The 14,620-nt window shown below is 44.7% G+C and overlaps 1 protein-coding gene across 4 annotated transcripts in view; it reads left to right on the top strand.

Annotated features, from left to right (window-relative positions):
* The window catches only part of HSDL1 (hydroxysteroid dehydrogenase like 1), a 33,469-nt gene that overhangs the window by 8,314 nt on the left and 10,535 nt on the right, over positions 1-14,620 (top strand). For 2 of the 4 annotated variants that reach the window (XM_046680197.1, XM_046680198.1), the window contains 3 exons: positions 2,061-2,286; positions 2,981-3,426; positions 3,638-3,865. In XM_046680197.1, the coding sequence (XP_046536153.1) occupies positions 2,067-2,286; positions 2,981-3,426; positions 3,638-3,865 (894 nt within the window). In that variant the 5' untranslated portion in view covers positions 2,061-2,066. The other 2 variants (XM_046680201.1, XM_046680200.1) reach the window with 2 other exon arrangements.

Raw genomic sequence — 14,620 nt, 5'->3', positions numbered from 1 at the left:
GCATTCAACTACAGCAAAACGAGAATGGATAGTTTTGAGACAGACGATCCTAACTTTAAATGCATTTCAGAGAATTTCAGAGCACGGGGAGTGTTGTTGCTCATTGTGTGGCAGACGGAACAGGAAGAGAAAGGCATCTTCAGTGCACACTTCATTGATCTTGATACTTCTTATTTTAGGAAATCTCACCCAGTGTGGTCCCTGAAGAAAAATTACCCCAAAGGAGCATGCGGTTGTTTTTCATATGAAATATTTGGTTTGTGTACTTAATAAAAAATAAGGTTTATGATGTTTTCTTTTCATGATCAGCTTTGACATTCTTATTGTAGAAGATGAGTTTCTGTGAACAGAACCCCCATATACAGCATTTTACCTATAGGAAATAAGGGGGCCCCACTTCAGTCGTTTTCTATATTATTACTTGAGAAAAACATGTCTCTGATGTCCTTAATGCCACATCAACTTAATTAGTAACATGGTAGAATATGAACTTATTGTTTGAGAGGTTCTGTCCTTAGCGTGGGGCATTTATGAATCCTATTGCCTATCCATTTCTTCAGTTTTCTGTCATGTTTCTTTTGTATGTTTTGTTGGTTTGTATTTTGGGCTACACATTCATATATATATTCACATATATATATTCAACACATATATATTCATATATATGTTCAACGGTTTTTTCATTATTTTATGTGCCTTTTATCACAATATGGTATCATTCTTATAACATGTTCCATTTCAGTGGTTAATTTGTTTTCTCCTACTTAGTTCATTTTTTACTGTGCAAAACTTGCTCGAGCTGAAATTACGTTGCAGTGGAGTGGGAGAGAATTCACTCATTCTTAATCTATGTCAATTTTTGCTGCTATTATTGGGTATTGTCTTAGTTTCAGATTTTTTTCCTATCTTAATGTGATTTCTATTAAGAGGGAGCACACCCAGATTTATGTATTTTTGGCTTAAAATCAGTTTTCTTTTATATAATAAATGCTGTTCCTTGTGCTTGCATATATCTGAGCCCCCTGCAATTTAATTGCAGTCTGCTGTGGTCTTTCTGGTACTTTGTCCCTTACTGACAGCACGTGGTTGGATCAGGCCGCGGCGGCTCTCCAGGCCTAGTCTAGGACGCAGGTCATCAGCCTTGGTCCTGCCTGGCCTCTGTCTGTCTCTGCAGGGTTATCTCGGATCACGGGCATACACATACCAGTTCATATAGTGTTTAAAATTGTATTGTTAAATGTCATCTCTTCTGCTCAGTACAATTATTTAAATCATCTTTGAATCCTTAGCATCTGTCACTGTCCATGGAGCATAGTAGGTGCTTTGTAAACACTTACTCTGTGGATGCTTATAAGAGTGGTATTGGACTTTTCTTTCTTTGAATGTAAGGGGCCAGGCAAAGATAAGGGGGTACAAACGACACTAGTAAGATGGAGTGCTCACTCCACTGTCAGTGGGGAAAACCATGTCTTCAGTTTGGGGAGCATCTCTTTTTGAATATACATTTATGTGTATTATTTATACATAAAATAATTTATGGTTAAGTTTATTAAAGCTTAGTTTTGTCTCAAATGGATTGTTAGCTCTTTGACCCAGGCCACGTCTTAATATTACCTCTGTTTCTTCTCCTTTATCTCCACGTGGGTAGTAGGCCCTCTGTACTTGCTGATTAGGAATAAAGCAAAGAAATAAACATACCTCTCAGCTGTTGTGTGAATTGAAAAGTCTGTGCCTGTCATCGTACTGGGCAGGGAGCTTTTTTAGGGCACAGAGCATATTGTGTTTCTCTCTTTACCCACAACGTGTAGCACAATGTCTGAATTTTAGTAGGAATTTGGTAACTCTTGGTAGTTGTGTTGACTAATCTCCTGGGAAAAAAGGAACTTTATAAACTACAGATGTTAATGAGATCATAAATTGACTGGATCCTGGGCTTACAAGCGTTTGAAAAGTTACTGTTATTGGAATGCAAAATGGTTAAGCTCTGCTGTCTTTCTTCACTCAGACTGTGCATGTTCCTTTGACTTGTTAAGCGAACACCTCTCCTCGCTTCCCTGCAGGCCGCCATGGCTGCCGTGGACAGCTTCTACCTCTTGTACAGGGAAATCGCCAGGTCCTGCAATTGCTACATGGAAGCTCTAGCCTTGGTTGGAGCCTGGTATACGGCCAGGAAGAGCATCACTGTCGTCTGTGACTTTTACAGCCTGGTCAGGCTGCATTTTATCCCTCGCCTGGTGAGCAGAGCGGATCTGATCAAGCAGTATGGAAGATGGGCAGTTGTGAGCGGTACGAAATGAGGTGTCAATTCTTGCCTAATTTAACATCGAAATTAATCTTTCCTGTTCAAGTCGTGTTTAAGTTGGATGCATTATTCAAAGAGTTACTCCGTTTAGTGTGATGTTTTCATGGGAACATGTTGATAAAAAAATGAAGCTTCTCACTTGTGTTATCCGTATGCTCTCACTTCCCCACCACCCTGTCTTGGAAGACTGCTCCTACAGTTTGTCCTCCTTGTTCTGCCCTCCTCCCCTAGGCCTGCTCCAGCCCACCGTTCTGCCCCTTGCTTGTCCTTTTTGCTCTCTCTGTTGAAATTGTCCCTAGAAACTGTCACCACTTTCAGAAATGCTCCCCTTATTTTAAATTTCATTTTAATTTGTCATTGTTTCCCAGGGAAGTACCTTCTGGCCCTCATTCAAGCCAGATATAAGTTTGAAAACAGTTTCCTGCTGTGTCTCATAGTCGGCTTGGTGACTGTAAATGGCTCCTCCAATGCCTGTTAGGGCGGCTGGGAGAGTGTGTGACCAGCATGGATCATTCATATTATTGATTCGGCATTGTGCTTGACCGACCAATATTAGAATTTGGTTTATTTCTCGTGTGAATCTTTCTCTGATTAAACCCGGAAAAGGGATATCTAAGGTTCGTTTTAAAGGTTGCTACATGACATGGGCGTGCCCACTCTTCCTGGCTTGTATTGTAGGCGCAACAGATGGGATTGGAAGGGCCTATGCAGAGGAGCTAGCAAGCCGTGGTCTCAACATCGTCCTGATTAGTCGGAACCAAGAGAAGTTGCAGATGGTTGCTAAGGACATAGCTGACACCTACAAAGTGGAAACCGATATTATAGTCGCGGACTTCAGCAGCGGCCGTGAGATCTACGACCCGATTCGAGAAGCCCTAAAAGACAAGGACATTGGCATCTTGGTAAACAACGTAGCGGTGTTTTATCCCTACCCCCAGTATTTTACTCAGGTCTCCGAGGACAAACTCTGGGACATCATCAATGTGAACATTGCTGCGGCTAGTTTGATGGTTCATATAGTGTTACCGGGAATGGTGGAGAGAAAGAAGGGCGCGGTCGTCACTATCTCTTCCGGCTCCTGCTGCAAACCGACTCCCCAGCTGGCTGCATTTTCTGCTTCTAAGGTAATGAATTCCTGGTTGGAAAATGCAATCATAATGCAATAGGACATTCATCACAATGGTTTGGTCCAATTTGTTGGGCTCTTTGTCAGCAACTCATGTTTTCCTATGCTGTATTTTCTCCTGAAATGATAGTAAACAAGCCTACTTTCTCCTGAATTTTCCTCCAGGTTCTTGAAAAAGTAAATGTCTTTTGCCTGCTCTGTTTCAACAGGCTTATTTAGACCACTTCAGCAGAGCACTGCAGTATGAGTATGCTTCTAAAGGAATCTTTGTACAGAGTCTGATCCCCTTCTATGTGGCTACCAACATGACCACACCCGGCAGCTTCCTGCACAAGTGCCCATGGCTGGTGCCTTCGCCAAAAGTATACGCACATCATGCTGTTTCTACCCTTGGCATTTCAAAAAGGACCACGGGATACTGGTCCCATTCTATCCAGGTAACAGTATGTGCTCAGCTCTTGTAATTAGGTTAATGCGTCCTAAACCTTCCTAAATGATACATGGGGATCTGATTGAAGCCTAATGCTGAAAGACGAGAACTGCAAATTCTGATTCTTAAACCTGATACTCTCAAAGGTTCTGGTTATTAAATTCTCTTTTGTGGAATTACTATATTAAGAACATTCAAAAGTTTAATCTACGTGGCACCTGAGCGAGGAAATATGCTGCTTTAATATAAGTAGATGGTAGCAGTATAAAAATGCTAAGTATTATATGGGAATTTCAAAGTAAAAAGATTCTAGTCATGGCTGACAGGTACCTCTAAATCAATAGTGTAATCCCAAAGCATGAAATGACAAAATAGGTTTATATTTCATATAACCATTATGTTAGATAATATCTCAGTATATTCTTGGACTCATTTGTTCAAGAAACGTAGAATTTTTTTTTTTAAGTTTATTGTTCAGGCATGACAAAGATTTGGGTCCTTAGTACTTTAAAGAGTAACTGTTAAATATTTGAACATGTGCTTCTAAGTGTTAGATAAAGAACTTGATGGTTTGTTGTAATAGATTTGTGTTTCTTTATCTGACGTAGTAAGTAGATGTGCCCTAGTTTAGAATTGTTTTTTCTTTAATCTGTAGAGTTTTCTTCATTACCAAATATTTTTGGGATTCTTTGCATAAAGATAAATTTACCAGTACTGAATAAATAGATAAGTAAGTCAACGTTAATTTTTAGTTTCATCAAAGTTTTGGCTAAAAGTTTCTTTAATAAGAAACAGCTTTATTTAAGTGTTATTTCTAGGTCCTTAATTACTGGGGAAAAGCAGAGAAACCTAAAAAGTAGTTTTAGAAGGCACTGACCTTGAAGTTCCCTGAGAAATGAAGACATGATAAGGTCGGGGTTCAGATGCATAGATATTTTGACTGCATTTATAAAACACCAGTATTTTAGTTACAATTAAACTTTGTTCACATTGATGAACTTTTCTTGAGATGTATTTTTCTGCCAAGAAATTCTGGTCAGCTAATTTAATTCCTAGGGTAGTTTTCTATACAGACCTGTTAAAATTTTCCATTTTTTCCTATTTTCATTTTTATTTTACTCAAATTATTTTCAACATTATCAGTTTTTTTTTCAATTTTACAACAAAAGTTTGATTCTTCAGTCGCTGTTTTGTCCACAGCAGATGTTTCTGATGGCTTTGCCATTGTGACTTTTGTAATCATTTCTTCTGAATGCAGTTTTCTCAGATTGCAAAGGTCTGAGTTTTGTCAAGAGTTCAATCCTCTGTCTTTAGCCTATAAGAAATTTAGTGTATGGAGTTTGATATGCCAAACGTACTGTGTAAAGTTTTGTTTTGTGCTGTTTATTTCAGTTAGTCTTCTACATTTGAATTAAAAGAGAACGATAGTATTTATTTCTTGACAAGATGCGGTGATAGACTGAATATGAGGAGTTGAAGGAAGGGAAGAAGCAAAACATATTTTCAGGTTTTTGGCGTCAGAAGCTCAGTGGTGCCTCTCACTCAGCAGTGAGAGGAGGAGGTCAGGTTTGGGGAGAAATAGTAAGAGCTCTACACATGCTGGATTTGAAGGTTCTGGGGAAGCGTGAGGAGCAGTGCAGTTGGCAGCTGCGTGGGTTGGCGCTCAGTGAGGGGTTTGTATGGAGGTGAAGGCTGACAGGTCAGCAGCGTTTAGCTGGGTGGTAAGCTGTGGAGTGGGGGACATCATCCACATCACCCAAGGAGAGTGTGTAGAGAAGACAGCTTGGTCAGAGACTCACGGAACTCCAGTGTTCCAGGGGAAGGTGGAGAAGACCCAGCGAAGGAGGCTGAGGGGGCAGCCAGAGGGATTGGTGGGAGAGCCCGAGGGTGGGACATGGCTCCAAGGGGAGAGATGGTTTTCAGCGGAGGAATACTCATCAGTGACGTGTGATGCCGTCTGTCCCATGGCATAAGGACCAACGTGTGGCTGTTGGGTTTAGAATGTTGGAAATCCTCTGTGACCTTGAGGAAGCAGTTTTGGAGGCATTTTAGGGAGCAGCCAGGTTGCACTGAGTAGATGAGTGTGGAGAAGATGGGGACATAGAAACAGCGCGCTCAAGGAATAAGGCGGGCAGGCCTTGGCTGGCGAGAGACGGATTGCGTTCAGGGAAGGAGTTTTGTTAGTTAATCTATTTAAGTTAGGAGAGACTCGATTGTAATTACATGTTGGAGGGAAGGGGCATGTGGAGAAGAAATCTTAAAGACTGGAGGGAGAGGGCACAGTTCCCCGGAAGTAGAGGGGGTAGGACGAGAGCACAGGTGGAGGGGAAATGATGTGGACAATTAAAAACAACTAGAAAGTGACGGAGGCGAGAGGAGAGGCTTCAAGTCCACGTGGGAGTGGAGGGCCTCTTGTCTGGTGGCTCCCGGAGTTCCAGGTCTTCGGGGGTGAGGGTGAGTGGGAGAGAGTTAGAAGCCAGCACAGGGTGAGGAGGTTGGAGATAACCATTGTGAAGAAGGGAGAGTGAGACGCCTGGGAAACATCGAGGGTGGCTGAGCGGAGATGAGGCCCCGAGGGCTGATGGGGCCTAGAAGCTGGTAGGGCATCAGTCTGTGGGGCTTTTCCCCAGCAACACCCAGCATATTCCATAGGTATGTGTTTCCCTCTTGAAGCCACTTCAAAGTGGCATCTAAAGGAATGTCAGCACGTGTTCCTGAGAAGGTCGTGTGTTAAGTGAGCATTTCTAAGTCTGTGTTTGCGCTGAGCCTGCACGGAGGTCAGGGAGTAGGTTTCCTCACTCCTTCCCCGGGCCTCAGCCGCCTCACACATGTCCTCGCTTCCCCACCGATGCCTGTGAAACAGCACTTCTCAACGGGAGTGGCGTCAGAGCTGACTCACACCCATGGCTTCTTGCTTTCTCAGCACCATCCATGTAATTTAACAATTGCACCTGCTGTATATTATGCTAGTTGTCTTAATAAAGATTTGCAAGCAGGAAATAGAAAACAATGATTTGGACTTAAAAAACAGCTGGAAAGGAGTCAAACATATTTGTTTTACTTGTTAACTAGTTATCAGTATTGATTTAGGAGTATTTCCTGTCATTTTCAGAAGTAGCGCTAGGCAACATTAAGTCGTCAGCTTCGGAACACTTAGTAAGGTTGGCAGGAAAAGAAGAGCCGTTCTATTATAGCTTTCTCTTGGTGGTGTTTGACATAAAGGCCAGAAACATTCTGGTATGTGCTTGGTCAAAAAATCAGTTAACTTGGCGTCTTGACCAGTAAGTCTCTTGCTTATGAGGACCGTGCTCCAGGTGATAGGATTGCTGGAGAAAGCTCCGGGAATCGGGAGTGGAGTGGGAGAAGTCTGGGATCTGAGCTCTCTGCATTGGCTCGCAGTCTATTCTCAATTTCTTCCTACTTTTGATGTTTGTTCAGACATGCTATTGGATGAAGAAAATGTGGCGTTTCGGGGGGAGGTGGAGCTAGGTGGAAATGAGAAGGCCTGGGGCTGGCTGCACGTTGAAATGTAGGTGAGGGACCAAGGGACTCAGGCTGATAGCTGTGTCAGAGGTTAAAGCCCTTCCTCAGCTCCGTTTCCCACGCCTGCTGGACAGGGGACGTTAATTACACACCGTCACAGCGGCTTTTATACCTTGAGAGAACTCCAGTTTAAGGATCCAGCTCATGTTCTTTGGGATCTCGTCCATCCTTTTCATTCCCATTTATTTCTTACCTCTTTGAGTCCCACCCGGCTCAGTTTCTGGGGATGTCTGTCATTTGCATTTTCATTGCTAATGCAAATCTCCAACAAGCTGAACGAGGCCATTACTGTTGACTTCCTCCTCTTGGCTCAGGAGCCCCAAGTCTTCCTGAGCAGCAGTCACTGCAGGGCCCATGCCGCATCAGGATTGGTCACTGGCCAGTTTTGCTGCAGAGGAGCAGCTCCTTTCTTAGGACAGACGGGCAGGAGCCCTGAGCATGCACGAAGCCTTACAGAGCCCAAAATCCACCCCTCCTCTCTGTCTTGCACCGCCCCTCCAACACTCTCTCTCTCCCTGCCTTACATCCCTTGGGTACTCTTTTGTAGTTCCGAGTGCCCAGAGACTTAGCGTTCCTTTCCGGTAACTGTTGTTATCTAAACAGGTCGATGAGTCAGCCCTTCAGTTGATCTGTCAATACCCAGAGGATGCAATTCTCCCCTCCTCTTCCATCAGCTCTTTCCACCAAGCTCTTTCCATCCTGCTACCCAGGGTGCTGAAACCTTGGGATGAGGCAGAGATGGTGTGCCAGTGGTGTCTTGCCAGTGGCGTCTCCACATGCAGCACCCTAGGAAACTGGCAAAATCCACCTTGATGCTGGTCCCCCTGCAGTAGACAGTGGTCAGGAATGGAAATTGAAACAGATTTTTACATGTCTATTCTTTCTCGCTAATACTGAAAAAAATGTGCTGTGAAGGGGGTCCAGTTATCTTGTCTGCCTCAGGTGCCTAGATGTTTCACTGTCACCCTACTTACAGGTCCTCCTAAGGGACTTTACGCTGACCTCGTTTGTCTCCTTGGAATTAGAACCTTTCGAAACAGTGGCTCCAAGGAGGAGTATCCAGGTATTTTTTTCCCATGAAATCCTGGCTCTTTAAAGAGGTCTTAAGAGACCTTAGTTATTTCCCCAGAAAGTTGCCCACAGTTCCGGGCCAGATCTTGGGCTGCTGTGTCTGACTGGTAAGGGGAGCTTCTGTAGAACCTCTGTGAAGGGCTGTGGCTCTGGGACTGTCGTCCCGCGGTTCACGTTACTGGGACTCCTCCTTATTGTGTGGTTCCCTGGAGTTGCTGAGTAACCTGAGTCTGTTTATTAAGGAGACGCGGGGTGTCCTCTGTTATTATACTTCTGGTCAAGGCTAGAGTTTCAGCACTTGCCAGAGGCCTGTTTATCTCCCTTCCTTAACATACAAGGTATCAGAACTTCCGCTCAGTCTCGGACAAATCGCCAGCATAGCGCAGAGTTTCTCCGCCTCAGCACTATTGGCATGTGGGGTTGGGTAACTGTTTGTGGGGTCATCCTGTGCATTGTAGGATGTTCAGCAGTGTCCTTGATCTCTACCCACCAGATACCAGTTAACACCACTACCCCAGTTGTGACGGCCAGTAATTTTTCTGGACATTGCCATATGTCCCCTGGGGGACACAGTGGCCCTGGTTGAGAACACCTGGGGCGAGCACATCAGCAGGACTCCCTCCCAGGATCCCCGAGCCATCCTCATCGCGTCTCAAGACGGTGTCCTAGGGTCCTGGTGTTTTTGACCCAGTTCTTGTGTTTATCTCAGCTCCCTCCTGCCCCTCAAACCCCAGTGTTCTCACATAGCACTACCACGTATGTGTTTATCTATTTCAGGTGCCTTTCATTCCGGGGATAGTTTGTGATTCTTAACCAAATGAACATGCGTTCCCATCACATCACGTTAGGTGAATGCGGAGTTGTATTACTGCTTGAAGGTCTCCCCAGCCTCACCGGAGAAGGGGGCAGTGGGTGGTGATCATGTGTCTCTTCCCACAACCTAGCATCGGGCCGTAGGCAGAGATGGCTGCTCAGTGCCGTAGCACCTCGGGGCCTTTCCCTTTTTTGTATTTAATGTGATAGGTGAGATTTGTTGTATTAAATCATATGCTGATCTATGCGCTTCTGTGTCGATGGCTTTGGGTGCTAACCTTATAACCTTTTTCTCTTTCATTTTTAGTTTCTCTTTGCACAGTATATGCCTGAATGGCTCTGGGTGTGGGGAGCAAATATTCTCAATCGTTCTTTACGTAAGGAGGCCTTATCCTGCAAAGCATGAAACTGGATGATGGTTTGGGAAGTTTTGCCAACTCATGGGAACCTGCAGTATTCTGACATTTGGAAGAACACACTTAATTTATCTTCTGTATTTTCTTTTATTACTGGTTATTTAGCATACTGTTGACTCATCATTTGCAAGGCAAACAAAATACTTTTAGAGAATGCTGTGGAAAAACCTCAAGGGCCACGTGGATGGCACAGAGTAAATAATGACCACGGCACAAAAACGGATTGAGAAGACCTGGATTTTGATGCTTTTTTCCCTAAGCTGTTCAAAGTTGTGTGATTTCTGTTGTTCTCCGAGCCACAGCAATCTGATATGGAAATATACTTATATAGTATGACTTGTCAGCTCTTACAATTTTAGATGTTTTTTAAGGGAAATTATCTCGGTAGATGAATTATAGTATTGGTTTTCAAATGTTCATCAGGAAAGACCATTTAAAAGTGTTATTGTATAAGTAAGATTGCTAGTGTAGAACTCTGTGTTATACTGTATAGCTCTAGTTATTTGTCTGTGTATGAAAGTGCTGCTCTGCAATCGATATTCATTAGAGAACCATCCATGTATGTATATTGCGTGTGTCTTGGCAACTTTATTTATGGGTAAGTTACCTTAAAGGAGATTTCTTGTCAAGGTGGCTTAACATGGAACCTTATGAGGTATTAAAATTCTAGATTCTTTTCATACTACACAAGCCTACCCAATTTTGTGCTACATATTTGCCTTGTATAATATTACTTACTACTGTCTTTTTTTTTTTTTTTACTCTACTATGGAATTAATTCATTCCTAGATTTGGACATGTAATGGTTGACTCTCAGTCATCTCTTATTTTATGATTATTGTGGATAAGTAGTGAATTCTTAGCCTATGATCTTGACCCATTTTATAACTGAAATTTAGCCCTTTAGAAAGAGCTTGTTATATCTGGTTTTCGTGTACTTTTCTATGTAATATTATTCCATTCCAGTAGCATTATTGGTGTAAGCATCAAGTATTTATGGAATAATAGTTAAAATATGGACAAATTACATGTGTGATATGATGTGTCTGTTCAAATAAGTTAGAAGCTCATTCTTGGTTTGTGTAATGAATTAACACATTATAGTGAATACTTTTATTGATGTGAAGATAATTATGCACAATCCTCCACAATATGGGTTAGCATTGAAACCTACTGTGAAATGTTTTTGGTTCAGGTCCTATAAAGCCAGACATTTTTGAGGACCACATATCTTTTGCTTTGACAATTGTAAATCATTATATGAATATGCCAATATGTGCAGATTAAAAATTCGGAGTTTAATATCCTGACACTGATGCAGGAAGTAGTAAGTTGATTGAAATCAGAACTTTCATGGAATTCTTTTCTCCTGAGACGATATTCCATTGGGAGTAGGCATAAGCACGCTTTATGTTATACCCACAATTTTGCCAGTGATGTTGCCTCGGTTTTTCCGTATCTGACTTGGACTCCAAAGATGAGTGGTTGAGTTTAGAAGCGCTTCCACTTAATCAGGCCTTCAGCACGTAAGGGGAGGACCTTCAGCTGTGAAAACTTCCACGCTGGTGGTACTACATAACACTGAAGGTTTTGATGCCCTTAGCTGGGAAGCCTTTTTGCCATATTTTGCAGTTTCCCTCACCCAACAATTTATGCTCATTAAGACTAGAAAAAATTTGACTTCATGCCACATTGACCTGAACTTTGGTGTGTAATAAGCAGCAGCAACTTTATGTAAAAATACCTTATTTATATCTAAGGTGTTATGTGGTACGGCAGTGTCTTACATGTACAGCTTAGGTATTGAACCGTTGCTTCATGATAAGAATAAATAAACCATGTCAGTGATGTTTTAAAATTCTATACTTGGCAGGACATATGTAAATAGGCTGATTGGCGCAAAGTTAGTTAAAGATCAAAACCAAGATGCTTCCTTAGGTTTTTCTCTTTCATAAAATACTTTCACCCAGAGCTCATTTGAGAGTCATGATTGGGCCACTGTAGGATGGGGTTTCTTATTAAGAATATGGGAAATAAGAACGTTTGAAATGATCCGTGAACTCAAAATTTAACAGTAAAAGAAGTTGCTTCTGCTTCTTTTGGAGGAGATTTTGCTCCAAATGTTTGTAAATTGGTTGTTTGGAATGAGAGATCCATTTTTTCCCATAGAAACAATCATTTAAAAATTATAAAAAATTAATCTATGAACACCTGTGGTAGTAATTCATTAAAAGCTGGTAATTCAGCAAGAAAATTGTACATAACCATGTGTCTAATAAGTCTTTTGAAACTACTGAGTTGACTTCTTGATCTCCTCCTCCTGATAGGTGAGTCAGATGGAGGTTGATTTTGATCTTTGGCTTTCCGCAATCTGGAGATGCCTGGGGGTTTTGCGGTGAGCCATTTCCTCGAGTTGGGGGGATGAAAGGTAGACTGTAGTGGGTTCAAGAAAGAGTGGGAAGAAAAAGGGAGACAGCAAGTAGAGACAGCTGAGGAGTTTTGTTTTGTTTTGTTTTGTTTTAACCTTAATTTAAAATCTTGTCACATTTTGGAACCAGAGGGTTGGGGGTTGTCCTCAGTCTTGACATTGTGTGCCCTTGAAAACCAAGTTGTCTCTCTGTGTCTCTATCTCAGTATTGGCTCTGCTGTTAATCTTTACAATAGCATTTAGTTTGAATAAAGATTTACCTTCCCATGGAATTGTGAATGCTTTCTTGTACACGTGAAACATGAGTTTAGGAAGCCATTTTAGAACCTGGAGTGGTGGCTCTCAGCCTTCCTTGGTGGATTTCCAAGCCCCTTCTCTCTCATGCCCCAGCCCCCTTCAGTTTATAGGGTTCTCAGGAGCTGGCAGCATTCTCCTCTTCCCTCCTTTGGAACTGCACTATTATGTGACGTGGAGGTTTGCAGTTCACTAGCCTTCCCCAGTTCCTGACAGTTGGGCTGTGTGTATTCAATGGCATAGGGACTTAAAGGGCTGTTAAAAGAACCCTGGCCAAGACCAATTTACTGCAAATTCCAACAATACAGTTAAAGATCAAGTGCATTACATGGTGGCAGCAGGGAGTGCCTAACTTTGAGGATTTAGAAATGCAAGTCAAGAATTCTCTCAAAGTTCCTAAGACTGATGTAATCTCAGAATGGGGGAAGGACTTAATCGGGTGTGGGTTGGTCTAGATAGAACCACCACCATTTATTGAACATGTGTGAGTCAAGCCCTGAATGTGTATGTTTCATTTAACCCTCATCCTATGAGGCAAGTATTAATATCTCTTTTTTGGATGAAGAAGGTGAAATACAAAGAGCTTTGAAATACAAAGAGCAACTTGCCCTGGATCACAAAGCTAGTAGGAGATTCTGTATTTATCCACTATATTATTGGTTTGGATAAATAATGTTAAAGGGAAGAAGTGGTGCTGTGATTTCTTGTCACATTGATGCCATTCAGCATTATCATGGTGCTGCGGAAAGTTCAAATAAGATATAAGCAGTTTTATCTGACCGGATAGCACATCATTTTTTATTAGCATTACCTAGAACATGCTTTCAGTCTCCCAGTTGTGCCCAATGCCAAGTCTGGGCCAGATTCAACATTTAGATAACGGCGCGTGATCCTAGGATCTAAATCAGGCAGACATTTTTTGGGAGGCAAACTTTTCAGAGTTTAACACATCGATCCTTGTTTCTTCAGAAAGAGTAACCACGATGGCATCAGTGGTCCAGGCCAGCAGGCCGAGAGGGGTTAGGAGTGGAGCGGGCAGGATTCGGAGCAGGGGATTCGCCTGCCAGGGTGGGAGTCAGACGGGCGAGGATTCGCATTCTCAGGCCTGAGCGTCTCGGCTGCCGCGTCGGTCAGATGGGTCGAGGTTTGCAGAGTGGGTGCTAGGGGTGTCGCCCGAGCCTGGCTCTGGACCAGGACACCTAAAGGCCCAGGAGGAGATCGCTGCTCCAGGCGTTCATGGCAAATGCAAATACTAGGCGGAGGGCCGTTCCGCCGCGGTCGTCCTCCCTCGGGCCCGTGCCCGTTCTCCGAGCTCCTGGCCCCAAAGCCCAGCGCATCCCACGCTGGGCCGTCCCAACAACCCATTCCGCCGACTCCCACCGGGTCCGAGCAAGCTGGCCACGCCCCTCCGCCTCCCGTCCCGCCCCAGGCCGCAAAGGTCGCGAGACCTTTGTCCGTTCTCTTGGCCCGGGACAGACGGCGCTCGGCGTCCCGAGCGCGCACGCAGGCCACACGCAGGGCACGCACGACCGGCGGGACCAGCGCTCCCAACCGTCTTTGTCCCCGCCCCGATCGCGTCGTCTCGCGAGAGTTGGGAGTAAACAGCCCCGAATGGAGAGCCGAGGCGTGTTCGCTGCGGAGGCGCCGTTATCCCGGGCCCGGCGGACCCGAGCTTGAGGCGGCCGCAGGTACGTCAGGCGGCCCGTTCCCCGGAACCGCCGCCCGTCCCACCTGCGCGGCCGCGCGCTCGGGTGTGCCCGCCGCGCCCGGCGCCCCGAGGGCGGGCGTCTGCGCGGGCGGCCGGGGCCTCCCTGCGCCCCCGACTCCGCAGCGGCCGGGGGGCGGGCCGTGCATGCTCGCGGGAAGCGCGCCGTCCCCTCCGCTCCCCGGAGCCCCCGGGCTGCGGCTGGGGCCCTGCTGGGCCCTGTCTGCGTGTCTGCCTCGCTTGGTGGCGTGCCCGATTTCATCATTTTCTTTATGTGAAATAAACTTTAACGCAGTGAAACGGTGTGCCTGTCTCCGGCCCTCGGCCTGCGAACGTCCCGGTCCCTCCGGGTCTGCTCCCAGAGGGTGTCGGCGCCCGGGTTTGAACGACCTGGGCTCTTTCCCGTGTCTCAGGCTGCACACGCCGCCCCGCGGGTGCCAGGAGTGCGGTGCGAGAAGCTCGGCGGCCGCTCGGGCCCCCGAGGCTCCGGTT

The sequence above is a fragment of the Equus quagga genome, chromosome 13, assembly GCF_021613505.1.
Source record: "Equus quagga isolate Etosha38 chromosome 13, UCLA_HA_Equagga_1.0, whole genome shotgun sequence".
NCBI classification, from domain to species: Eukaryota; Metazoa; Chordata; class Mammalia; order Perissodactyla; family Equidae; genus Equus; species Equus quagga.
Note: the sequence above shows the minus strand (reverse complement) of the source record. Positions and strands in the feature narration are given on the sequence as shown.